Below are 27,801 nucleotides of genomic sequence, written 5' to 3'. Positions count from 1 at the left end.
ACTGCATGAAGAATCGCCTCCCGTCGCGGTGTAATCGACCTTCTCGGCCTCCTCCGGTTCCGAGTATCGGGCTTAAATGCCTCATGTTCCCTAAGTCGACGGTCAATGGCTTCGAACGTTTTCCCGTCGGTCACCTTCATCCTGGAAATCTCTCCAGATACAAACGTTGAGCGCTAGCGCCATTGGCGTCAGCTAATCCATACATCGAATGGGCATCTGCCATCTCTGCATTTGTGCACACTGCCATTCCACGAGCCAAGTCTGTGATTAACTCTACGTAGTAATCCTTGCTCTTGCAGCTGCCGTACTGATCGCTGGAACAATTAATGTTACCTGTAAACAAGCAATAACTTACGTCGCATGGCAACAAGGACATTTAAAACAAAACACTGGCGCTGCACAACGTAACCAAAAGTCACCAAGAGTGCGTGTTTCCCATTATTCTAACGTCCTCTTCTTCAGTGTTTCCAATGAGTTAGAGAAAATGAGTTGTAACAGGAAAACAAGGCATTTCCACACCTATGTTCATATAACATAATTTTTTCGCCTATGTGTGAGGAATGTGTCCTGCAATTTGTGCCGTACAGCTTTTTTGCACCCTCTATGTATTCTTCCAGAAAGTAATGCTAGCCATACGATAAATAAATAAATGAAGAGAGGAAACGTTTGTTTTATGAACCACACGACGCTATTTGTGTGAACGAAAAGAAATCTTTAGTAAGTTAAAAGATGTGTGAGATGAAAATGTTAAGTGTTTCAGCTTGTACATCCCTATCGGTATGAAAGACAAAAAAAGCAAAAATCTCAAAAATGACCTACACCGTAGTTAATGCAGTTTCTTACTTTCTAAGGGATATACAACACAAACAATGTTAACGTGAGCTGGGGAACTCAAGTGATGGGGGACGCAGTCATGACAGACGGTGCAGTCCACTTGTGTTGCCGTATCGCGAAGCGCCAATCCATTTGATGTCGCTATTCGGGGAGCGCCCTCCACAGCGATGTAAACACACGCCCAACCTCTGTCTCTCCACTGAGTGCAAAACTGTACTCTGCCCACAGCTGACAAGAGGTCGATCCTTTTTTTTCAGAAAGCAGTTCCAACACAACACAGCCGGACTCTTACAGGTGTTGCTCCCGGCACTGCAACCAATCAGCGACAAAGCACGGATACAGTCCGCATTGCGTAACACGCAGCGCTATTGCAGACTATATGATTCATGATTCTGATTATTCCACTACGTGTCCTAATAACGCAGTGGCCCCACCTGCGTTTCCGGTACTGTACCCTGGTTTTCAGAGTTGCCGCAGCGGAATAGAAACAGGCAGCGATGCAGTGATGCAGCTGAGACGGCTGCGAACTGTTGACGGACTAATTATACAAAGTGCCTCAATGACTGCTTAATGGTGGCTGTGGGAGTACTACGCTACGACTGCGCAATAGCTGCCCGTGTGATCGTAAAACACTGTGAAACCTACACTCTGTAGTCGAGTTCGCTAACTGTACGGTGGCACTCGGCTCGGTCATAGCTATTTCGAATCCCGATGGTGGAAGAAATATTTTAATGGGTAGGGGAAAAGAGGTCACGCCTGGTCATCAAACTTTACAGCAATGTCCTGGAGTACAGTCCAGACGTATCCGATGCATCGCGTGGAATTAGGCCATGTGAAAATACACCCCCCCCCCCCCAATACAACTTTACTAGCCGGCCGGTGTGGTCAAGCGGTTCTAGGCGCTTCAGTCTGGAACCGCGCGACCGCTACGGTCGCAGGTTCGAATTCTGCCTCGGGCATGGATGCGTGTGAGATCCTTAGGTTAGTTAGGTTTAAGTAGTTCTAAGTTCTAGGGGACTGATGACCTCAGCAGTTAAGTCCCATAGTCCTCTAAGCCATTTGAACCATTTGAGCCAATGCTTGAGCTACTAAAGAACTATTTATGTGGAATTTTAATGTTTGTTCTCTGACATTAATTGAGACATTAGGAGCGAGAGAGAGAGCGAGAGAGAGAGCGTGCTATAAACTGTGAATAGTTTACAATTAAATTTCATAATCGGAGACACTTTCGGTAGTATATATCAACAGCCAGCCTCGTCACAAAATGGTTATGCGTACGCTATTGAAAGTGATCGTCAGCATCTCAGGATGAAGTAATTTTAATTACAAGGAAGTATGTCAACAAATAAAAGCATAACTAAATATCCGAACAGTGATTTTTGAGTGACTGAGCTGCAGTCAAACTTACAGTGTGACTGAACAGCACAGGAATGGGTTACAATATACTGCAAGTCGATCACTGTGGCTCGAGCAAAAGTCAAAATTGACGTCCATTGTGTTAACAGAAAAGTGTAAACAGTGCCGTTCAGTGTTTCACCAGAAGAATATACGTGCATCTTTACCAGAAATTTGTGGTTGTAATTATGTGCTTGATCCCTCAATCTGCAGCTAATTAACCAAACAATTACAGAATTGCATTTTAGTTGGTGGTAGCAGCAATGATACGATAAGAGCCGAATGAAAGTAGATCGTGCGATGTAGACACACTCATTAAATATTCCGGTTCATGTCCCTGTGTTGTATGGTATTTTCTGTGTGTGTACTAACCGTATTTAAGGAAAAGTGACAAACGGGTTACCGTCTCCAATGTTTTTCTCACCCCCACCCCCAAACCAATCCTCTCCCCTCCCATTGGCCCCTTAAAAATTGAACAGTGAGAACTTCCTCAAGATTATTTTTCATGATTTCATTGTACTTTAAAGCACTGCATTTCCCATTTGGCACCCAGTTTTTTCTAGAAGGTGAATGTCCATGCGTCCAGCAAGAGCTGCTAATGAAGAATATGCGTTTTGTGTTTGCAGAGGCTGAAGATATCTACCACTTCACCTATAGAGTCGTAAGTGAACCGATAGAATTGTATTGGTTACGATCTTAAGTAGGAATCTTTGCGTAAGACAAATTTGCATTCATTGGCTACTACACTGAGTCAAAGCGAACCCTTCAGGGTTCAAAAGTCTCCAAGACGTCTACAGTCGTGTGACTCTCAACTTGCTGCAACTTCTTTCAATTTGTCACAACTTTGGTGGCTTGTGCGTTAATTTCACTACTTATTTATTCTAGCACCTTCTGATTTTCTCTTAAGAGAACGTGTGGACCAACACCACAAGAGAAGAATATGAGAGAACCACCAGGAATCGTACAAACAATAATCTGATCGGTAGCCAGCAACGCTAATCTCTTGACCACAGACAGTGTGTGACAACAGGTGCTAGACTGGTTCGAGTCCTGCGGGTCATAATAGGTATTCGAGGCTATAACCGGTAACGAAGCCAAGCCTACAAGATTTTGACTCAATTATTGAATAGAAATAGGGAGAAGAGAAATTTGTGGCACAACTTGACTAGAAGAAGGGATCGGTTGGTAGGACATGTTCTGAGGCATGAAGGGATAACCAATTTTGTATTGGAGGGCAGCGTGGAGGATAAAAATCGTAGAGGGAGACCAAGAGTGAATACACTAAGCAGATTCAGAAGGAAGTAGGCTGCAGTAGGTACTGGGAGATGATGAAGCTTGCACAGGATAGAGTGGCATGGAGAGCTGCATCAAACCAAACCAACGACAACAACAGGCGAAGCGGCAATCACGTATGCTGTTCCTCTCAAGTGATGCTCATCCAACAGAAGTGAAGAGATACCAGGTCTACAACTTAGCTTCTGGCGTTTTTTTCTCGAAGTTAGAGGCTTTATTATGAAAAACATCCAAAACATTTCCGATTCAAAATATTGGATCTCGCTGGCCAATACTTCCTCCCGTCTTTAGGGCATCATACGGATCCAGCGGTGGAAGATCTGGGATTCTTTTGAGAAGGTCAATGAATAGATCCAATTTTATGCTTATTCATACAACCGGAAGTGCTGGTCAGCCATGCCGTGTGCCACTGACCGAAGAAGGTGATAGTCGGGGGGGCGCAATGATTGGAGAACTCAGCGGGAGCCGGCCTGTGTGGCCGAGCGGTTCTAGGCGCTTCAGTCTGGACCCGCGCGACCGCTACGGTCGCAGGTTCGAATCCTGCCTCGGGCATGGACGTGTGTGATGTCCTTAGGTTAGTTAGGTTTAAGCATTTCTAAGTTCTAGGGGACTGATGACCTCAGATGTTAAGTCCCATAGTGCTCAGAGCCATTTGAACCATTTGAACTCGGCAGGTGGGCTAGGACTTCCCGTTTCAACGTTTCCAAATATGTTTTGACGAGTTTGGCGACACTGGATCGATCGTTGTCGTGTTGCAAACTCACTTCCTTATATCTGTCGCTGTATTGTGGCTGATCGAGTTTCATTGCTCGGCTGAAATGCATCAGCTGCTTGATTAATGATTATCTCATGTAACTGTTTCCGTCGGTTTCAGTAATCTCGAAAAACTACTCTCTTAAACCGCTATGCCGGCCTTCGACGTCAAAATCACCGTTCTTGACGCGCTGAAACCATTGTCTGCAAAATCTTTCACTAATAGGTGCCTCACCATAGGTCTTACCCAACACTTTATGAGTATCCGCAGCGGATTTATTCATGTTGAAGTAGAAAATTAAAACTTCCTGCAAATGACGAGAATTAGGCTCGCACTCTCACGTATTCAATTGAGAACATGTCAATCACAAATCGACTAATATTTTGATAGCGTTATGTTTACAAATGCGTAAACTACCAGTTGCCGCTACTGCCATCTATTGCAAAACGGCGGAAGCAAAGTTGTGAGCCTAATAAATTAAGAGAAAGAAAAGTGAGTCTTTTAGTTGTAGCAGATGAAGTAGTGATATAAATATTCTGATTCGTTGTCACAGTGCTGTTTTATATTTGCAGATGTAGCTAAAGAGTCAGTGAAGAAGGGAGATAACATAGGAACAGCGCGGCACACATTTGACGACACACATCCTGTGGTCACTTCTCAGGGCGATTTTGCAAAATGGCCGTTTCTTTGAATAGGAAATGAGAGGGGGACCGTAAATTTCAGACTTAGTGAAGAAAACAAATATGGTGTCAGTGATAGGCCTCGCACAACAAGCGTATGGAATTCTGCGAGTTGTACACAATTCGACAAGAGCTGATCTCCGATTTTGCAAAAACATTTTTTGGAGTGACGAAACGACATTTAAGGTGAATAGCAGAGTGAACAGACATCAGTAATGAAACGAAACACCTGCAGCCGTCATTTTGATGTTATTTTCTTACACTGAAACCAGTTTCGGTAACTCAATGCACCATCGTTAGGCTTTAATGACGCTGAGGGAGTGACTCCGATCGTATATATGATCCCCATCAGTGGCCAACATCTGTGAGCTGGCTTCCATAGAATATTTTAACAGCGATGCTGTGTCTGCAGTAACATCGCTGATGTTTGCCACTTGACGGGATCGTGTATACGACTGGAGTTGATCCCAACTCGGCGTTAGTTGAGGCCGAAGATGGTATATCGCATCACCGAAACTGCTTTCAATATAATAAAATAACATCAAAAAGACGGCTGCATGAGTTTTGTTTTATTACGTAAGTGAACGGCCGAAGTTCCGCAGATCTTCAATCAGAAGGATGGACAAGACACACAAATCCGCATTTGGTCTCGGAGACAGGAGTTAAACTCCTCTGGCGTGCGTGTACGTGCAACGATTTTCAGCGGTGGGCTAATAGGGCTTTACTTTTATAACAGTTCTGTGAGTTCTGTAAACTGCCTACATATGATTCAAGAAGTGTCTTTAGAACTGCAAAGTAGTCCACTTTTTGGACAATTGCAGCCGGTTAAGGAAAAGTTTATATGGCAACAAGATGGAGCACCTATGCATTGTGGAGTTTTTACGAATGACTTCCCAAATGACTTTCCAAATGAAAACTCTGATGAATGGCTTGATCGATGGAACACTGTTGAATGACCTCCACGTTCCTCTGCTCCACCCCATGTCGCGCCCACGGATTTTTCAGTCTGCGATATACCAAAAAAATTTATTCTGTCAAAATTCTTGATGTTGAGCATTTAAAGAAACTAATCCAATCAAAATTTGAAAGATTTGCTACAAGATTCGTGAAACAGTGTTGATAAGATGCAATGTCTGCTCAGAACAGCACGAAAACCAGTCTGAGTATAATTTGTAAATTCATTGAATTCAAAATGGATTTCTGTGTTGGTAGTAAATTTGTAAATTTGCATTTTCGTTCGTTTAGTTTTATAGCATCAAATGCATTTTTCACAACTAACTTATGGCTCGTCCTGTACTTTTTCTCATCATAGCTTGTGTATCGAAAAACATTTGATACTTACATCAATCTCTCTGTATTCATTAAAAGTTTTAAATGAAAAATCCATATAACTGAGTTCGTGCTGCCATCCTCACTAACACTGCAACTATGGAATCGATCCATCGATTGCTGTTCAACACAGACAGGGTGGAACCGATACCCTATGATTCAGACCGAGAGTCCCATTGACGCAAGGCGGGAATAGTTTTGTGATCCGACACACTAGAAGTCCGCCCCTCCCCCTCCTCCTCTTGCTGCTTGTTTTCCATTCCATAATGAATACACCCTTTTTTTCCAGGGGCTCCAGGACAGGCGCGCCGGCCACACGCGCCTGACCTAGCCCGGTTGGCGGACTGCCAGAACGCCGCAGCCGAGCTGAGCGGAGCATTGCCGCCTCTGCAGTATCGACCTCTCGACACGCACCGCTCGATGCGAGCTCTCGCCACCCTCTCCGACCAGCGGCGCGCGTGCACACGCAGCTGTGCATGCCAGTCCCCACAGTCCAGCGAGCGGCATGTGGCGTCGTAGACGAACTCCTCCACGCATTCGACCACCAAAGTGCAGACACAGCTATCGATACCTCTTCCCTAACTACCTACCTCTGCAGATCTCAGACTATTTCGAAGTAACTTCTCTACAGTAGTCAATATAAGGCCAATCGTGACGTGTACAACAGTAAAATTTCGTGAATGATCAGGATGTCTGAACGACGGTCTAGACAGACGCTATGAAAAATTTATCGTATTTTCCACTGTGGTTCATCTCGTAACCCCTATTTCCAACAGCGTATAAACTCTTTTTTTTAATGAAACGATGTACTTTTTTTGAAAGATTGTTTTCGAATGGGTCTGCTGCATCCCTGAGATCAATGAATGAAATATTAAATATTTTCCCGTTTTTTTGCTGCACGCTGAATTTAGTAGCTCGTTATTTTCATACGACGAGGCTCGTTTCGGCAGTCCGGCATTTTTAACTAATCTTCTACAATACAATGTAGAGTTCGTTGTATAAAGTTATCGGCCGGCCGCGGTGGTCTCGCGGTTCTAGGCGCGCAGTCCGGAACCGCGCGACAGCTACGGTCGCAGGTTCGAATACTGCCTAGGGCATGGATGTGTGTGATGTCCTTAGGTTAGTTAGGTTTAAGTAGTTCTAAGTTCTAGGGGACTGATATCCACAGCTGTTAAGTCCCATAGTGCTCTGAGCCATTTGAACCATTTTTATAAAGTTATTAAAAATATTGGTTCATGGATAAAGTCTATTTTGATACATATTTACGTTTTGTGTGTCACGATACAGTGTCTTGAGGTGACTGCTTATTGTTTCTCAATTTACACATTAAGTTTTACAGTTGTTCAATGTGCATGTTCCAATTTCAAATTATGTTCGTTTGACCGTATAATCCACTTCAGTGACACATATATGTTTACAATGAATGTACTGTTCACATTCGCGAAATTTCACCGATACTAGCTATATACCAAGATCGTCGGTTTTCATGTGTAGTGTGAAGATATAATTTATGTTTCTAGTTTTATGACTACTGTTTTGATTTATTTCTTGGTGTCATAAGGCACTGAAATTCACCTATTTTGTTTCAGAAAGTCATTAAAGTTTTCTACATATTTCTTGTGGATCAGTTCTTTTTGTTCGTTAATAATTCATTCTCTCTCTCTCTCTCTCTCTCTCCAGTAATAGTAGGGAAACGAACTAAAGTTTGCCGACTTTTTCCCGTTATGCTATTCTTACATGTCGGTAGGAAAATTTTACTACGTCCGTAGTTTTTTGTTTTGTTTTGGTTTTAGGGCGCAAAACTGCTATGGTCATTAGCGCCCGGTCCGTGACTTAGGAAACAGCAAAAAATCGAAAATGGAAACCAGCAGCAATGGGAACGAAACTCAAAAAATTGGAGAAACTAAAAGCAGAAGGAAGGCTTAAACATCCACTACAGAAAGGGGTTGGTTGTCCCCCAAAAAAGCTTCAAATGACTGACGTCATTTCACTGGCACTAATAAACTCGAGAACGCGATCGGCCGAGCGCGTGTCATCTGCTAAAATTGACGATATATCAGGCGACAGCTGTAGACGGGCGCGTAACGGAGTAAAATAGGGGCACTCAATTAAAAGGTGTCTTACCGTCCACAGCTGAGAGCAGTGGGGACAGAGTGGGGGAAGATCGCCGCTTAAAAGATGTCGATGGTTAAAAAGACAGTGCCCTATCCGGAGTCTAGTTAAAATTACCTCCTCCCGACGACGCGTTCGGGAGGAAGAGGTTCAAGCTCAAGGAAGAGCTTTCACGTCCAGCAAATTATTATGGGGAAGTGTCGACCAATGTGCGAGCCATAAAAGAACAACACGACGACATAAAACACTCCGTAGATCGGCGAAGGGAATCGACTGAATTGCTGGCCGAAGAAGACTGCAGCCTTGGCCGCTATATCGGCCGCCTCATTTCCACAGATACCAACGTGTCCCGGGAGCCAAAGGAACGCCACCGAGACGCCCCCCAGGTGGAGCAAGCGCAGACAGACCTGAATCGGGTGGACCAGAGGGTGGACAGGGTAAAGAGCTTGAAGACTGAGGAGAGAGCTGAGAGAATCTGAACAGATAACATACTGTATTCGCTGATGGCGGCGGATGTAGTGGACAGCCTGGAGAACAGCGTAAAGCTCCGCAGTATAAACCGAACACTGGTCGGAAAGCCGAAATTGATTTGGGATGTCGCCAGCAATATAGGCACTCCCTACACCAAACGATGTTTTTGAGCCATCGGTGTAAATAAATGTGGCTTCCTTCATTTGTGCACAGAGAGCAGCAAATGCCTGACGATAAACAAGTGAAGGGATACCATCCTTGGGAAATCGACAAAGGTTACGGAGCAGGTAGATCCGGGGACGGAGCCAAGGCGGTGCTGTACCCCAAGTTGTCAAGAAGGTTTTAGGAAAGCGGAAGGAAAGAGAATGGAGCAGTTGATGGAAGCGGAATCCCGGTGGTAGTAGGGAGGAGGGGCGGCCTGCATACCCTACATCAAAGGAGGCGTCGAAAAAAATGTCATGGGCTGGATTAGCAGGCATGGAAGACAGATGGCTAGCATAACGACTCAGAAGGACTGCTCGCCGATTGGACAGCGGAGGTTCAGCAGTCTCAGCATAAAGGCTTTCCACAGGGCTGGTGTAAAAAGCTCCAGACACTAAACGTAATCCACGGTGGTGGATAGAGTCGAGACGCCGAAGAATAGACGGCCGAGCAGAGGAGTAGACTATGCTTCCATGGTCCAATTTCGAGCGCACTAAGGCGCGGTAGAGGCGGAGAAGGACCACTCGGTCCGCTCCCCAGGAGGTATCATTCAGGACACGGAGGGTGTTGAGGGATCGCAGACAGCGAGCCGAAAGATAGGAAACGTAGGAGGACCAGCACAGTTTTCTGTCAAACATAAGACCCAAGAATTTAGCGACGTCCGAAAATGGAAGACTGACAGGTCCTAGATGTAAGGAGGGTGGAAGAAACTCCTTACGTCGCCAAAAATTAACACAAACGGTCTTACTGGGAGAAAAACGGAAGCCGGTTTCGATGCTCCAAGAGTGGAGGCGATTGAGACGTCGTTCAAGGAGGCTGGTCCGTTGAGAGCTGTAGTAGATCGCAAAATCGTCCACAAAGAGGGAGCCCGAGACATCAGGAAGGAGACAATCCATAATTGGATTTATGGCAATGGCAAACAGTACAACACTCAGCACGGAGCCCTGGGGTACCCCGTTTTCTTGGGAAAAAGTACGGGAGAGAGTAGTATTCACCCGCACTGTAAATGTGCGCTCTGCCATAAATTCGCGAAGAAAAAGGGGCAGCCGACCTCGAAAGCCCCAAGAGAACAGTGTGTGGAGGATGCCTGTCCTCCAACAGGTATCGTATGCTCTCTCCAGATCAAAAAATATTGCTACTGTTTGGCGTTTCCGGAGAAAATTGTTCATGATATAAGTGGAGAGAGCAACAAGATGGTCAACTGCAGAACGATGCTTTCGGAATCCGCATTGGGCAGGTGTTAAAAGATTGCGGGACTCCAGCCACCAAGCTAAACGGCAATTCACCATACGCTCCAAAACCTTACATACATTACTCGTGAGAGAAATGGGGCGATAGCTAGAGGGGAGATGTTTGTCCTTTCCAGGTTTCGGAACAGGAACGACGATAGCTTCCCGCCATCGTCTGGGAAAAGTACTGTCGGTCCAAATTCAATTATAAAGGCGAAGGAGGTAACGCAGATTATGGGTTGATAAATGCAGCAACATTTGGACGTGGATACCGGTCCTGGGGCGGAGGAGCGAGAAGAAGAGAGTGCACGTTGGAGTTCCCGCATGGAGAAAACAGTATTACAGCTTTCATGATTTTGAGAGGAGAAAGCAAGAGGTCGCACTTCCGCTGCACGTTTCTTCGGGAGAAACGCTGGCGGGTAATTTGAAGAGTTCGAAAGAGAAGAGGTAAGGAAAAGAGAAGGACAAAGGAAGGATGAAGACATACAAGAGAAGGCGAGGAATGCGTTACATTTACGAGCGTCCGTCTCCAGAAGTAGGCACAAACCATACTTCCAGAGGGGGAGAAAGGGAAGGAAAGAGCCAGAGGTGAGGGGAGGAGGGGCGAAGATGGACGATAGGGAAGGATGCGGAAAGGGAAGGTATGCAGCCCGGAAAGGAAGGAAGGCCACATTAGCTCGGGGTCCCGTGCTCGCTACGCACGTATCCACAAAAGAGTTGTGGACCCCCTGGGGGGGTACGTCCGTAGAGGACGACCCAACTCTGAACAACTTTTATGGGAATTTTTTCAGAAAGTTACCTTGCATAGTTAACAAGTGTCATACCAGTAGTCCTCTGTTCATTTCAGTGTTTACCATTTGGTATGTAAGTGAATTTGTTTATGGGATGTCTGAAAGGGAATCTGTTCTGCGATTAAATTTTCTAGTATCATCTACACTCTACCACAACTATATAAATCTCATTCTTAGTACTAGGTACACCACTGGGTACAGGAAGGAATGTTTAACTTTGCAATAACAAAAAAGTTGTTACAGACCATACACGAGCTAGAAGTGAAAAAGGTAGAATAGTTAATGAGTTGTGATCGTTTCTAGGGAACCACAACACCGTTCGTAAGAGATATTTGGGAGGGACGTAAAACGTAACTGCAGATGGTCGAACGGGGATTCGAACTACATACCTTCAGAATATATGTTCATAATTACATTACCCACTGTAACAACTCACTGCATCGTTGACTCTATGGACTTAGTGTTTTGTAGGTTACCGCATTCGCCATTGTCTTATCACCCTAGTAGTGTTCAGTCGACAGGCTTCCAACATTGTAAAAGTAAAACGGGGCCTCAGAGTATTTTTGGTGAGTACAATATACATGTTGATGACTCCATAGGATTATTCTTACTTGCTTCATGTGTAATAATTTTACCACTGAAAGAGTCAATAATTAAGCTGATTTTTGGCTTCCTTGCCTCTACGACAAGAAGTCGTAGCGTATTTCTTGCCATTCACGTGTTTCGCATAAAGTTAGGATAGAAAAACCCTTGGGAAAGTAAGATTTCACAATTAATAAAATATTCCGGGCTATTATGCCGTGGTGGAATGGATTTCACCTTAAAATCCGACGTTTCGTCTCCAACTGCAAAGGAATTTTCAGTAGCGAGCCAGGGTGTGAATCGGACTTAACAACGGAGATACGATCCTCCTCGAAAATGTCCTCCACAGAAGCGGACGAAACGTCGAGTTTTAAGGTGAAATCCATTCAACCACGGGTTAATAGCCCGGAAAAGTTAACATTCTACATAACTAAATTTTGTTTGAACTGACATCAAATTTCTGTATGAAATATTGGGCGTAAAATAGTTTTGACATTCACTCCACTATTTTCTGAAAGTAGATACCTAGCAAATTAACAGTAGAAACCCCAGGAAATGTTCATTATACAGGGTGTTCCAGAAATATTTCTACAACTTGGAGGCGTTGTAGAGGGTGTCTTGACGAACAAATCATGGATAGGAACCCGTGGCCAGAAACGTCATCTAACGACGCTACAGAGGGTCCAAGTTGTAGGCGTAGGCCTCTGCCAGTAGGCCACGCCTTCGAAAGTAAACGTGAATTTGTACACTATCGGACCGCAATCGGAACGTCTCGCAATTTTATTTGTAATCCTGTGATCGTGACTAATTGCCACGATCGCCAGTGGAGAAGATGGAGCTAGCTGCTGCGTAGAAAAGGCCTTATTTTTTATGAATGCGATTTTTTGTTGCCCGATGGATGACAATTTAGGAAACGGGTTTCCATCTGGAGCTTATTTTTCTCTTGTGTACCGGAAAAGATTGAAGATTTGGAGGGTCCCAGCAGAAAAAATAAACTGCGGATGGAAACCCGTGTCCAAAAGGTAATCCACCGAGGCCACAGAGTATCGTATTCATAGGAGACAAGGCCTTTCAATGCAGAAGTTAGAGCTAATTTCTTCACAGTCAGTCGCGATCACTGAACAACAAAGAACAGTGCGGTCAGACAGCGCGCAAAGTAACGTTTGCTGCCGAACTGGTGGCTTAATCGCGGGCGTCGGCGCCCGTAAATGTAGCGTCGTTGGATGAAGTTTCCGGCCATTCGTTCCTATTGTCGATTTCTTCCTCAAGAAACCCGCTACAGCACCTCGAAGTTTGTCCCAACGTTTCTTTGACACACTGTATATATTGTCTGAGAAATGACTAATCGCAAATGACATCGCAGCAGAATAATACTTGGATTTGCTGCCACAATTTCCCCGTCAAGTATTTTAAGTAATTAATCATGTCGGGAAGTAGCAGTTGGAGGAGCGTAACTTAATTATAAAGTTTTGTGCCCTCGACGTACAAGATCTCGTCTAATTACTACATGGTTCTACAGATATACACACACACACACACACACACACACACACACACACAGGGAGGGAGAGAGAGAGAGAGAGAGTGAGAGAGAGAGTGAGTGGAAGGGGGGGGGGGGGAGGGTTAAGGGATTCACAGTGCGTGTTTTCACACTGGGGAGGCATGAGGAGGAAAAGGCGGGCTTGTTCCAATCGAGTAATCACTGCTCAATGTTATAGGATTCTTATTTTCATCACATGGTGGTATTCTTCCTGCCCAGTTTTTGCAGCATTTGCTTTTCCTGTAGATTTTAGTCATATTCTACTCGGGGTGACGGACTAGTCATCGGGACAAAATGTGAATACTTTGCCGCGCAGTATTAATAGAAAGGCAGGTAAGAGACTCTCAAGTTTCATTAGATATCAGACTGATCAATACTGCTCGAAATAACTGATTTTGAACCGTAAATGATGAGCTGTATACATGAGTCCAAATCATACATGCTCCGAGTATTCCATTTCAGTGTCAGCGTATCATGTTCAATCCATGCAGCGCTGGGAACAGTAGTCCTTCACTATAAGAGAAAGAACGCTGGAAAGGGGTGTGCAGAATTCTTGGAAGCGGGGAGAAATGTCCTTTTCCAACACAAAGGGCACTCTGAACATGAATACGAGAAACTACCTAAATTTTGCAGTGAACGCATAGTGTGTTGTGGGGCGATCGCTCTGTTATATAAATAATTCAAAAGCCGTTGCTAGTCGCGCTGCGGTCGTGTGTCAAATAGTTTTATCTTATGACTGCGTTTTATATATCTGATGGAATAGAATGACCATGACAGCAGTTATTTTTTAATTTTTATTTCTGCTACAATGATTTTATATCAGCTGGTCTGCCTCATGTATCGTTATATCCAAAAGATTTATGTATGTTAAGCTACATTCAGGTATGTGGCACTGCACTAATAGTAATGTATATAGTGTAACTCATGTAAGCCGTCCCTCAAACCTGTCATGTTACATCTTCACAGATCCGATGATGGCACCTTTAATGTGTTGATCATCTAGTGGACAATGTTTAAGCGATCTTGGCTTTTGAATTATTTATACGTCTAAATTTTGTCATGCAAGATCGATTGTTACAGTGTTCTCCACGCAAACCAATAAAATTTGACAGGAGTTCTCGAAGTAGTAATGTTAGAAGTATAGCTGTATTGAGATCAGGTCGTTTCAACTGCAGCGTATTTATACGTGTGAGTAGTTTCATTAAGTTAGCAAATCACTGCTAACTAAGCATCGTACATTCTAGTCATTGGGAATTTTCGTCTGGAGATATCATACAGGCCGGAAATGGTTACTGAAACAAGTACAGAGAGCAAAAGCATATTTGGTAACGTGATTATAATTCCGTCAACTGTAATTAGAGATAGGAAATAAGTATTTACAGCAGCCAAACGATAGGGACACACTGTATCTGGAGGATACTACTTGGGAGATTCCAAAATGAAATTGGTATCGAAATATTTAACACTTTGAAATTGGCTACGAAGGTTGGACGAACAGCATCAAAGGTCGCAAATTTCTGTGCTTTAACAGAGAGAGTAAAAGGAGAGCTCAATTAAAACACATACGTAACATTCTGATATACCTTTTATATACAAAACACTGGTGTTCTCTTTCCCGAACACTGGGGAATAATCATACGCTGAAAAGCAGCTATAATTTAAACAGTCAAATTACTGTTCGTGAACTGACATCTGTTTCACAAGTCCTGTCTACTGAGAAGCTGTTCGTGAGAACAAAAACAGTTTATCCTTGACCTTGACCTCAGTATTATCGTCGGGTGATGGCATGTTGTCAACTGACGCAACATTCTGACAGCTGAGAAGTACTTTCGGCACTTGTTAACGTAACCTATGCTTGATCTCTAATAAAATAGATCTCCACCACCCTCAGTAAACTGTTACAGAAGGGGAAATTTACTCTGCAACTTCACACAAAATATTACTAATTTTCGACTGGAAGGAAACATGAGAGTCTGCTCAGTAAAACGATCATGGTTCAATAGGTTATGTTAAATCTTCTTTCTTTTTCATTTTCGCAGCTGAAGGATCGGAAAACTATTTCTACCTTTGTTAAGAATCGTTTTGGTGGTGTGGATTCTTCTTACTTGACTCATCTTTCAATTATGAAATTTTCATTGCACTGAGGAAGTATTAAGCAGAAACGAGGTGAACAAGAAATCTATCGACAAACTGTCAGAGGTTGTTCAGCATTTTGGTATAAGGTACCTATGGTCTTCGGTTGCTCTTTACAGGGATCTGTTCGGATTGTTATCCCAGTTATCTTGGTCTCCGTACAAATATCGTCACAACAATGAAAAAGACTGTAATATGCAATCACCAAACCGTAAAATACACCCGGTTTCTCGAAGAAACCTATCTACAGATGCGGAAGACTGTGGTGTGGTTATCGCTGCAGGAACAGTGCAACATAGGCGTCGTCGTTGCGCTATTCCTCTGCCTTCAGCGAAACAATACACAATGTGCATATCAAAATGGTTCAAATGGCTCTGAGCCCTATGGGACTTAACTTCTGTGGTCATCAGTCCCCTAGAACTTAGAACTACTTAAACCTAACTAACCTAAGGACATCACACACATCCATGCCCGAAGCAGGTTTCGAACCTGCGACCGTAGCGGTCACGCGGTTCCAGACTGAAGCGCCTTTAACCGCACGGCCACACCGGCCGGCATGTGCATATCAGAACCTATCCGCATTCCGGAGTATTACTGTTAATGCACAAATAATACTGCCGGAAAAACGAACCCGAGACAGCACGTAGCATAACTTAATGCAAGCTTGAGGACTGAGAGTAAAGAGGGCATTATTGTTGTCAAGCGCAAGTACCGTGAATGAATGGAATGAGTTCTTTTCCAGACAAGACACAAAGTAGATACCGTCGATATTTGGACTGTTGGGCGCTATTTTCAAACCAGTATGGATACAAAACTATTTGGCGCCTGAAACCAAACGAAATATAAAAACTCTGGAACGACCCACCAGAGACTGGGCTCTTACTGAAGTATTGTCAATCACTCAACTTTTATCTTAAAGGCTATTAGTACAGATCTCTTTGAAACTGACTAAGGAATTATCTCAAAATCTGTTAATGGCAGATAAAGCCATAAACACGCTGCTCTGTTTATAACTGCAGTGTCTTAACAATTTTGCTTTGCTTGATTGTCAACAACAAGAAACAGTTAGAGAGTAAAGCAACTGTCAATGCATTTAGAAGAGCAGCACGTCCTGTAAAATCAGCATAATTCACATTGATATACTTAACTCCACTGTATGAAAACTATGACTTTACAACATTAATGCAAATCCATTTTGATGTAGGGAAAGGTCTTCGAAGAGCTTCCAGATCTCAGATTTTAGCAATATCAATGCTCTACATTCATTACACGAGTAAACAGCACCAGTTCTGTTGCTGTGGAACGTTTTACTTCCTCAAAAGTGGAGAAATCGATGGTGAAACATTAACTCAAGTTCTGGCATATAAAATTATATCTAACGAATTGAAACGTTTCTGGTTCGCGGAACACAAGAGTGAAAGCTTAATGAATCATTGATGTTGATTTGATCCGAAGGAGAACCAACACACTAAAACAAATGAAGTCAGTGTGTGAGTGTTTGAAAAGACTATAGTCGTATGTTAGTCGTGAAGAGAGCGATACAAAAATGTCTTAAGTATGCACTTGTAGCGTCGAGAAAGAAATATTTTTTCTGCTGTTGCTTTTGCGAATAAATAGTCTACATGAACTGAAAATCACATGGAATGTTAGTGCCTCTGCTTTGCGTCTTCTGAATAATGTTCACTAAACAAGAAGGGACGTTAACTAGGTGTATATGTGTAGAGTTACACAGTAAAATTATGTAAAAGTAGTATTGAGAGAGAGTTCGCTTATTTACTGATTTACTTACCAGAGACGTTTATGTGACGGATGAGGAAAAGATAGTTGCCATCTTTTAATTACGCTCGTGTTGTCCCTCTCATTATTGAACCCGCACATCAACATAGTCGAAAGGAATCACTTGAAAGTCATCAGACTAGCTTACGCAGCAATGTTGTCGGTAAACACACGGTCTTGAGGTTGTCACCTCTTATGCACTTCATGGAGCCCGGTATTACTAAGCGTGTTTTTCAGTCTGTAGAACAAGTTTATTACATAACAGATGGAACGCAGTGTTCACAGTATCAGAAATGACACAGTGTCGTCGGGACGGGCTTGCTTACATCACGGGCTGCGGAGCCGAGATGACTGTACCTTGTCCTCTGCGAGTTCCCTGCCGAGAGCTGGCTTGGACCAGCCCGCTGCACGTTGCACGTTGGTGACGTGTCCACGCACGTCGCGCTCCGCTTCTCGTGCAGAACGACCCACCTCCAGGAAAGTCACACGTGGTGGCCCGCGAATGTCGCAAGGCCGCTTCGTGGTCAACATGACTGGGAAAGCTAGCCAGGCGTCATCGGGAGATACAGAATCTTGCTCCACCGGTTTATTACTAACATCCTATATTATTTTGCTGTGCCCGTTTTATCAGCTTGAAATATGTTACCTTGCTCAGTTGAGTGATTTGTTGCCTCAGTCACCGTCTCACTTAACAGACAATAAATTGATGGGAACGTAAAACATTTACACTGAAGCGCCAAAGAAACTGGTATGGGCACGCGTATTCAAATACAGAGATATGCAAAGAGGCAGAATACGAAGCTGCGGTCGGCAAAGCCTATATAAGATAACAAGTGTCTGGTGCAGCTGTTAGATCGGTTACTGCTGCTAAAATGGCACGTTATCAAGATTTAAGTGAGTTTGAGCGTGGTGTTACTGTCGGCGCACGAGCGATGGGACACAGCTTCTCCGAGGTAGCGATGAAGTGGGAATTTTTCCGCACGACCAATTCACGGGTGTATTATGAACATCAGGAACCCGTTAAAACATCAAATCTCCGATATCGCTGCGGTCGGAAAAAGATACTGCAAGAACGGGACCGACGACGACTGTAGAGAATCGTTCAATGTGACAAAAGCAAATTGCTGCAGATTTCAATGTTGGGCCATTAACAAGTGTCAGCTTGCGAACCATTCAACGAACCATCATCGATACTAGTGTACAACTGATGACTGCACGACACAAACCGTTACGCCTCGCCTGGGCCTGTCAACACCGATATTGGACTGTTGATGATTGGAAATATGTTGCCTGGTCAAACGAGTCTCGTTTCAAATTGTATCTTGCGGATGGACGCGTACGGGTATGGAGACAACTTTATGAATCCACGGACCCTGCATGTCAGAAGGAGACTGTTCAAGCTAGTGGAGGCTCTGTAATGGTGTGGGGCGTGTGCAGTTGGAGTGATATGGAACCCCTGCTACGTCTAGATACGACTTTGAGAAATGACACATACACAAGCATCTTATCTGATCACATGCATCCACTCATGTCCACTGCACATTCCGACGGCACTCCGGCAATTCCAGCAGGGTAATGTGACACCCCGGACGTCCAGAATTGCTACAGAGTGGCTCCACGAACTCTCTCCTAAGTTTAAACACTTCCGCTGACCACCAAACTCGTGCCGTAGCGTTCTCGCTTCCCACGCCCGGGTTCCCGGGTTCGATTCCCGGCGGGGTCAGGGATTTTCTCTGCCTCGTGATGACTGGGTGTAGTGTGATGTCCTTAGGTTAGTTAGGTTTAAGTAGTTCTAAGTTCTAGGGGACTGATGACCATAGATGTTAAGTCCCACAGTGCTCAGAGCCATTTGAACAATTTTTTTTGACCACCAAACTACCCCAGACATTAACATTGTTGAGCATATCTGGGATGCCTTGCACCGTGCCGTTCAGAAAAGGTCTCTATCCCCTTGTTCTTTTACGTATTTATGAACAGCCCTACACGATGCATGGTGTCAATTCCCTCCAGGACTAGTTCAACATTACTCGAGTCCATGCCACGCCATGTTGCGGCACTTCTGCGTGCTCGCGGGGGCCCTACGCGATATTAGGCAGGTGTTTTAGTTTCTACATCTACATCTACATTTATACTCCGCAAGCCACCCAACGGTGTGTGGCGGAGGGCACTTTACGTAACACTGTCATTACCTCCCTTTCCTGTTCCAGTCGCGTATGGTTCGGGGGAAGAACGACTGTCTGAAAGCCTCCGTGCGCGCTCTAATCTCTCTAATTTTACATTCGTGATCTCCTCGGGAGGTATAAGTAGGGGGAAGCAATATATTCGATACCTCATCCAGAAACGCACCCTCTCGAAACCTGGACAGCAAGCTACACCGCGATGCAGAGCGCCTCTCTTGCAGAGTCTGCCACTTGAGTTTATTAAACATCTCCGTAACGCTATCACGGTTACCAAATAACCTTGTGACGAAACGCGCCGCTCTTCTTTGGATCTTCTCTATCTCCTCCGTCAGACCGATCTGGTACGGATCCCACACTGATGAGCAATACTCAAGTATAGGTCGAACGAGTGTTTTGTAAGCCACCTCCTTTGTTGATGGACTACATTTTCTAAGGACTCTCCCAATGAATCTCAACCTGGTACCCGCCTTACCAACAATTAATTTTATATGATCATTCCACTTCAAATCGTTCCGCACGCATACTCCCAGATATTTTACAGAAGTAACTGCTACCAGTGTTTGTTCCGCTATCATATAATCATACAATAAAGGATCCTTCTTTCTATGTATTCGCAATACATTACATTTGTCTATGTTAAGGGTCAGTTGCCACTCCCTGCACCAAGTGCCTATCCGCTGCAGATCTTCCTGCATTTCGCTACAATTTTCTAATGCTGCAACTTCTCTGTATACTACAGCATCATCCGCGAAAAGCCGCATGGAACTTCCGACACTATCTACTAGGTCATTTATATATATTGTGAAAAGCAATGGTCCCATAACACTCCCCTGTGGCACGCCAGAGGTTACTTTAACGTCTGTAGACGTCTCTCCATTGATAACAACATGCTGTGTTCTGTTTGCTAAAAACTCTTCAATCCAGCCACACAGCTGGTCTGATATTCCGTAGGCTCTTACTTTGTTTATCAGGCGACATTGCGGAACTGTATCGAACGCCTTCCGGAAGTCAAGAAAAATAGCATCTACCTGGGAGCCTGTATCTAATATTTTCTGGGTCTCATGAACAAATAAGGCGAGTTGGGTCTCACACCATCGCTGTTTCCGGAATCCATGTTGATTCCTACATAGTAGATTCTGGGTTTCCAAAAACGACATGATACTCGAGCAAAAAACATGTTCTAAAATTCTACAACAGATCGACGTCAGAGATATAGGTCTATAGTTTTGCGCATCTGCTCGACGACCCTTCTTGAAGACTGGGACTATCTGTGCTCTTTTCCAATCATTTGGAACCCTCCGTTCCTCTAGAGACTTGCGGTACACGGCTGTTAGAAGGGGGGCAAGTTCTTTCGCGTACTCTGTGTAGAATCGAATTGGTATCCCGTCAGGTCCAGTGGACTTTCCTCTATTGAGTGATTCCAGTTGCTTTTCTATTCCTTGGACACTTATTTCGATGTCAGCCATTTTTTCGTTTGTGCGAGGATTTAGAGAAGGAACTGCAGTGCGGTCTTCCTCTGTGAAACAGCTTTGGAAAAAGGTGTTTAGTATTTCAGGTTTACGCGTGTGATCCTCTGTTTCAATGCCATCATCATCCCGTAGTGTCTGGATATGCTGTTTCGAGCCACTTACTGATTTAACGTAAGACCAGAACTTCCTAGGATTTTCTGTCAAGTCGGTACATAGAATTTTACTTTCGAATTCACTGAACGCTTCACGCATAGCCCTCCTTACGCTAACTTTGACATCGTTTAGCTTCTGTTTGTCTGAGAGGTTTTGGCTGCATTTAAACTTGCATTGAAGTTCTCTTTGCTTTCGCAGTAGTTTCCTAACTTTGTTGTTGTACCACGGTGGGTTTTTCCCGTCCCTCACAGTTTTACTCGGCACGTACGTGTCTAAAACGCATTTTACGATTGCCTTGAACTTTTTCCATAAACACTCAACATTGTCAGTGTCGGAACAGAAATGTTCGTTTTGATCTGTTAGGTAGTCTGAAATCTGCCTTCTATTACTCTTGCTAAACAGATAAACCTTCCTCCCTTTTTTTATATTCCTATTAACTTCCATATTCAGGGATGCTGCAACGGCTTTATGATCACTGATTCCCTGTTCTGTACATACAGAGTCGAAAAGTTCGGGTCTGTTTGTTATCAGTAGGTCCAAGATGTTATCTCCACGAGTCGGTTCTCTGTTTAATTGCTCGAGGTAATTTTCGGATAGTGCACTCAGTATAATGTCACTCGATGCTCTTCAGCGTGTTAATATAAATGACTGTTAATGTGAAAGGACGTAGCCATTTCTAGGAAGAAGAAATTGAACTGTCGAAACCAAGTACAAAAGGGATAGAGAGGTTACGTTTGAGGGCATTGCTGCAGCGAATATGCAACCCAGCGCGACAACAACACGGGTATACGAACACCGACGTGTAGGCAAGGGGCTATTGTGGCCTGCGAACGGAAACTTTTTCATCGTCCCTTACGATACCCTGATGCGGGGAAAAAAATCGCGACACCAAAAAGGAGTTATGCGACATCAACGAAAGTTGTAGGCGCGTTTCAACATCTGAAAGATAATGTCCATTCAGATTTCACGCCAGATGCATTAGAGTGGCGTTATTAGGTTTGCTCCAATTACACGCTGTAACGGTCGTGAGCTTTAGTTTCATCTGGGATTTGACAAGACGAGTTGATGTTCGTCAAGAATGCCTTTTAAGGCAACAAAGATGCCATCAGCAGTACCTCGCTGAATTTGAACGACGTCGTGTTATATGGATACAAGAAATTAGATGTTTCAAAATATATTTTGCGATTTTGCAAAAAGACTAGGCAGGAATGTAGCCACTTTACATGACTGCTGGCAGCGGTGGTCACGGGAATGTGAGCCTGCAAAAAGGTCGCGGTCCAAACTGCCACGTGGCATTACCGAGAGGGAAGACCATCTTGTTCGGCTTATGGCTCTGGTGCGTCGTGCTTCACCTGCAGCAGCAATTTGAGCAGCAGTTGGCACCACAGTGATACAACGAAGTGTTACAAATCGGTTACTTCAAAAGCACCTCCGAGCCAGACGCCCTGTAGCGTGCATTCCACTGACCCCAAAACCACTGTCACTTGGGACGTCAGTGGTGTCAAGCGACAGCAGGGAGGACGCCTGTTGTGTTTTCTGATGAAAACTGGTTCTGCCTTAGTTTTTGGTGTTTCGTCGGTGTATATGGGACAGTCAAATGAAAATGAGACAAATGGAAAAAGTGAGTAAACTATTATTTCAAAAGTAATCGCTGTAATTGTTAATACATGTATCCCACTGAGGCAAGGCAGTCAATGCCTTAGTGGAAAATGTTTACAGTTGCCTGCGAAACCATGATTGCACTCAGAAGTGTTTCTCTTCGCTCCAATAAAACAACCGGCCGCGAATGTTTTTCTTCATAGCTCCAAAAAGTATGAAGAGTTTGCCAAGGTTGTTTCGACCACGCAGCAGCAGTTCTCTGGAAAGTGGTACCCATTTTCCATACAGCCCCCATTTCTCTCCGTGCGATTTCCATATTTTTGGAGCCTTAAAGAGAGACATCCATAGCCGTCTATTTGCTTCAGACGTTGAGGTACACGCCTTCATCTTGGCTCTCAGTGGGCTGAATGGCGATTACGTTGGCAATAATAAAGTTTACTTACTTTTTCCTGTCGTCTTGTTTTCATTTGAGTGCCCCGTGTACAATAGAGAAGTTTGTGTGTGTCGGCTTTGTCATTTTAATCCACAGAGTCCAGTATTTTCTGTTGTACTAGACTCAGCCGAATTACGAGGACGATTATTTGTACAAGGCGAACTAAAGAAATAAAAACTGATGATGGAATGTGGAAATGTCTCAGAAGGTACTCTCTATTGAGTATTATGGAAGGAAAACAATTAGAAGATTAACGTCGATAGAAGTAATGGGAAGGTAACGGAGTGTAGTCGTATCAAGTGAGTGGATACTGAGGGATTACGAGATGATACACTAAAGGTACTATTTGAGCTCTACTATTTCAGCAACGATGTAACTGAAGACAGCAGATGAGTATTAGTAAGAATAACTTTTTGAGATACAGAAATTCGTTAGCATAGAACATAAATGGAAGTGTTACGAAGTAACTTCTGAATGTATTTGTCTGTGAGTTACACGGAAATGAAAAGTGGACGTTGAACAATCCAGGTACGAAGGGTATCGCGATTTATGAAGTGTGGCGGTACAAAAGAATGGATATGAGTAGTAGCCTCGAACAGATAACCAGTTCAGCGACACTGAATTGAATAGGTGTAAATAGATCTGTATGGTGCAACTTGTTTGAAGAAAGGTATAGGTTGATATGACGTATATTGAGGAATAAAGGCGTAGTTAATTTGGTAATTGAGAGAAGTGGGGGTTTAAACAGCAAGTTCAATTGACCTAAGTGACAGTAGTTATACAGAGATGAATGGACGCTATAGATTACTTGTGGAGGGTCGTAACAAAATCATTCTTCTTACAAAATCTTCTACGCTACCGCTGCTATAACCACAACCAGCAACGACAACAGCGAAGAAAATAAGAGTGAGAAACATCTTATACATGTTAATGATGGTTGATAACAACGACTTTTGATTTAATCAAAATAAATCGAGATATTTATTTCTTATACACAACGTTTTTCAGACAACACCCAACTTCAGATGTCTTACGGCTATTACATAGTCAAAATTCTTTTATCGACGAGTACTTCGACACAAATGCTAAACGAGGGTCGTCGGATTATTAAGGGAATACGTCACGACTAAAGACATACGATACGATCAATACTAGGGGTAATCGTAAGGTTTTAATTATCAGCTTGCAAAAAGCATTGAACTACGTAACTTTAATTTTCAAGGTGATAATTTAAACTTTACCTATGGCATATTATTAGTAATGTGAGCAATCTTAAGTCGTTTATGTTGTGCTGCAAGATTAACGCTGTGGTATGGGATCCAACGGGACGGGTTTCACTCAGTTTCCCAGAATTACGATCATACTGGTAAACCAGTGATTTGATACTGGGCCTCATGAATTCGGGAGATCACGTCCATAGATCACATGAAGTAATAACACTTGCTCTTTCTACAAAGTATTGCGTAATCTCCGTACATTTATTAATCTACAAATGCAGGTACGAGACCCTACTGCTGTCATCCTATATTTTGAATTACTGGCGTCAGCCGAAACCCTGGTAGGCTGGTGGTAACGTTCTAACCGAGTTTCTTTGGAACCGTACCTCAACCGAATGGCACAGACTGATGACGAATGGAGCCGTATCACGTTCAGTGATGAATCACCATCTTGGCTCGCCGCAAACGTTTTTCCTCAGTGCATATAGCCGCATCAAGTGGAGAATACAAGCTGGGAGAAACATTATTGTGTAATTTCCGGTGATAACGTGCGACAAAACACAGCGCATGTCATTTTTGAGACGGCTATTTCATATAGGCGAAAATTTACTGTTGCAAGGTAATAAAATAATCTGTCAAATCTACCATTTTAATTATTAGTATGTAAAACGGAAGAACAGTTCTCATGGATGTATCACATTTAAGATCTCATGCAGAAACTAAATGGTGCTATCTTTTCAATAAGAATGATCTCTGCCTTCTCTTACACTCAAAGGCAAAATCATGTTTACTTCGCATACTTTCTGTTATAGCTTCCGGCATCATATTTTGGGGAAACTTGCGCATGCACATAAAATATTCTCAGTCCGGAGAAGGATAGTCGCGACGATTTGTGGTGTCAGTGTGCAGTTGTTCAAGCGTTCATTCGTTGCTGGTCATATATTTCCTCATGGGATTTGTAGTTAAATGTATGGAATGGCAGCATGCTACTCTGCGGCAGCCCCAGGATCATAACAGATTGCTTGAATTCCACGGCAGTCGAATGGCTTTAAGACCTTGCACGAATAACACTACGTTTTCGAGGAGAAATAGCCGCATCCTCTTTAAGGGCAATTACCGCACCCGCAACGACTGAAGTCAAGTAGTAGTTTCAGAAGAACATCGACGGCGCTTGGTATTATTGCTGAAAATGCTGGGTTTCAAATATAGTGGGCTACAACCTACCTCTCCCTGGCTGGAATAGAATTTCAGAGGCTCTGCCTCCTGGCTATAATGAGAAATGGACGACTCTGAAGTCCCTGAAGACACTGAGATCTGGAGTGGCAGATCTAAGGTTAATTTGAAAAGATGAGACTACATTGGTCAAGACGATACCCACTGCGACTGTGGAGGAGAACAGTGTGTTCATCATAAGTTTCTATGCCGACCAGTCTCCTGCACAGAGGATGAACATCAAGAGCAAAGGAATCGCCCATCAGCGTTAAGACAGATAAGGATTTTTAGGTATGTGTCTCCTCTGTGGGGAGCAAAATAACTGATGATGGCCGAAGTAGAGAGGATATAAAATGTAGACTGGAAATGGCAAGGAAAGCGTTTCTGAAGAAGAGAAATTTGTTAACATCGAGTATAGATTTAAGTGTCAGGAAGTCGTTTCTGAAAGTATTTGTATAGAGTGTAGTCATGTATGGAAGTGAAACATGGACGATACATAGTTTGGACAAGAAGAGAATAGAATCTTTCGAAATGTGGTGCTGCAGAAGAATGCTGAAGATTAGATGGGTAGATCACATAACTAATGAGGAGATATTGAATAGGATTTGGGAGAAGAGAAGTTTGTGGCACAACTTGACTAGAAGAAGCGATCGGTTGGTAGGACATGTTCTGAGACATCGAGGGATCACCAATTTTGTATTGGAGGGCAGCGTGGAGGGTAAAAATCGTAGAGGGAGACCAAGAGATGAAGACACTAAGCAGATTCAGAAGGATGTAGGTTGCAGTAGGTACTGGGAGATGAAGAAGCTAGCACAGGATAGAGTAGCATGGAGAGCTGCATCAAACCAGTCTCAGGACTGAAGACCACAACAACATCACCTCTTTAACCATTATACAAGAACATGTACATCATCCCGCAGGTCTCAGTCCCAATAGACGACCAGACATTTATTTTACTAGCGGAGACCGGCAGATTGGTTTCCTGTGCGCACACTCTGGCACACGTAATCGCTGCACGGCCTGCAGGAAAGCGCATTAGCCGGTCTTAAGGCAAACAGAAATATTTGCCCACCGCGGTACTCTTCCGCAAGCCAGTGTTTGCATTTGAGAGCAACCGGTGAGATAAGCAAGTCAGATGTGCGTCTCCTCCTCCTCCTCCACGTGGAGTAAACAGGCAGTCCGCAATCAAGTGCTTGTGCGACGCAGCACAGCTGCTGCTATCCACCAAGGTAAACACCACCACACCCGCTGGATTTGCCTCGTCACGTGCCCAAACATTTCTGTCCAGTAATGTAAGAATGCAGTCTCGCAGCAGTAACATTGAATAAAAAGTTATCAGGCCTCTAGTTGGGTCAAGGGGTTAAAATTAGACCAAGCTCTCCTTGGGCACTGGTGCTCGCAGCGCCGTACATTGCCATACTTTGACTATGCGTTCGATTTGCCTATTTTAACCCTCTGTCCACAACATTTGGTGGAAATCCACCCACCCACCACATTTGCCTTAGTACGCATGCACGATGGAGCTCAGGTCTTATCCTCAGCTAAGGTATCTTTCTAGCCCAGCCAGACTCACAGGATTTGGGGGGTCGCCTGCTCCATGGTACGAACTACTCGAGTGGGATTCCACCCAATCCACCTTCTGCACACCATGCTGAGCTGCAGGCCGACATCTCTGTTAAGGGTATTATCGGTGATTTTTATTTCGTTGGATTCTTTAATTACACATTCCCAGAAGCCTCCACTGTGAGGCACGACAGAGATTACGCCAATTTGATCTGGTGACCGTTTTCTAAAGATTGCCCACCAAAATGTCTAACGCTTCTTCCAACATTGTTCTACAGTGAGTACGGTTTGTCTGACCTATGGCTGGCCACCCTCAAAAGGTACCTTGTAGACCTCCATGTGTTCAGAGACCTTCTGCACCTTTAAGTGGTCTCATTATTTGGCGGATTTTTGTCGGAGGTGTGAAGATTGATTTGATCTTGTGTCTTTTTAGCAAGCAGCTTATATCTTGCCCGACATGGAGCCACAGAACAGCAAAAAAGCAAGTTTCTTTTACTACTTTTCATCAGTGGTATTACCGTTACTCTAGCTTGAGATCGCATCATTAGTTTGTGAATGTTGTAGCTGTTGAACTTGAAGTCCTAGTATGTGATACTGTTCTTGTGCGATGCGCCAATATTTGTAATACACGGCGCTTCCGTGCTGGGCGGTGATGGCTGATGGCCTGCAAGTACAGATTGATGGTACAGATTGGTGTGATTAGGTTTCCTATAAATGCTGTGGTGAAGGCATGTTTTTCTTTGTGGCATATGAGGATGTTGAGGATGGACAATGCATATTCTTTTTCTACCTCTGCGTTGCTGTTGTTGATATTTAGATATTCCAAAAACTCGTCAAGTTTCTCCACATTTATGG

At 43.8% G+C, this 27,801-nt stretch overlaps 1 protein-coding gene across 4 annotated transcripts in view; it reads right to left on the bottom strand.

Annotated features, from left to right (window-relative positions):
• Positions 1–27,801, bottom strand: part of LOC124595158 (sodium bicarbonate cotransporter 3) — a 976,895-nt gene that overhangs the window by 735,430 nt on the left and 213,664 nt on the right. For 3 of the 4 annotated variants that reach the window (XM_047133766.1, XM_047133768.1, XM_047133767.1), the window contains exon 1: positions 17,134–17,243. The exons of the other annotated variant lie outside the window; for it this stretch is intronic. In XM_047133766.1, coding sequence (XP_046989722.1) covers positions 17,134–17,228 — 95 coding nt within the window. In that variant the 5' untranslated portion in view covers positions 17,229–17,243. Of the gene's footprint in view, positions 1–17,133; positions 17,244–27,801 lie in introns of those variants that run through there. 4 annotated transcript variants of the gene reach the window in all.

The sequence above is a fragment of the Schistocerca americana genome, chromosome 2, assembly GCF_021461395.2.
Source record: "Schistocerca americana isolate TAMUIC-IGC-003095 chromosome 2, iqSchAmer2.1, whole genome shotgun sequence".
In the NCBI taxonomy this organism is placed as follows: domain Eukaryota; kingdom Metazoa; phylum Arthropoda; class Insecta; order Orthoptera; family Acrididae; genus Schistocerca; species Schistocerca americana.
The sequence above is the reverse complement of the archived record's forward strand: the minus strand, read 5'-3'. Positions and strand labels throughout refer to the sequence as shown.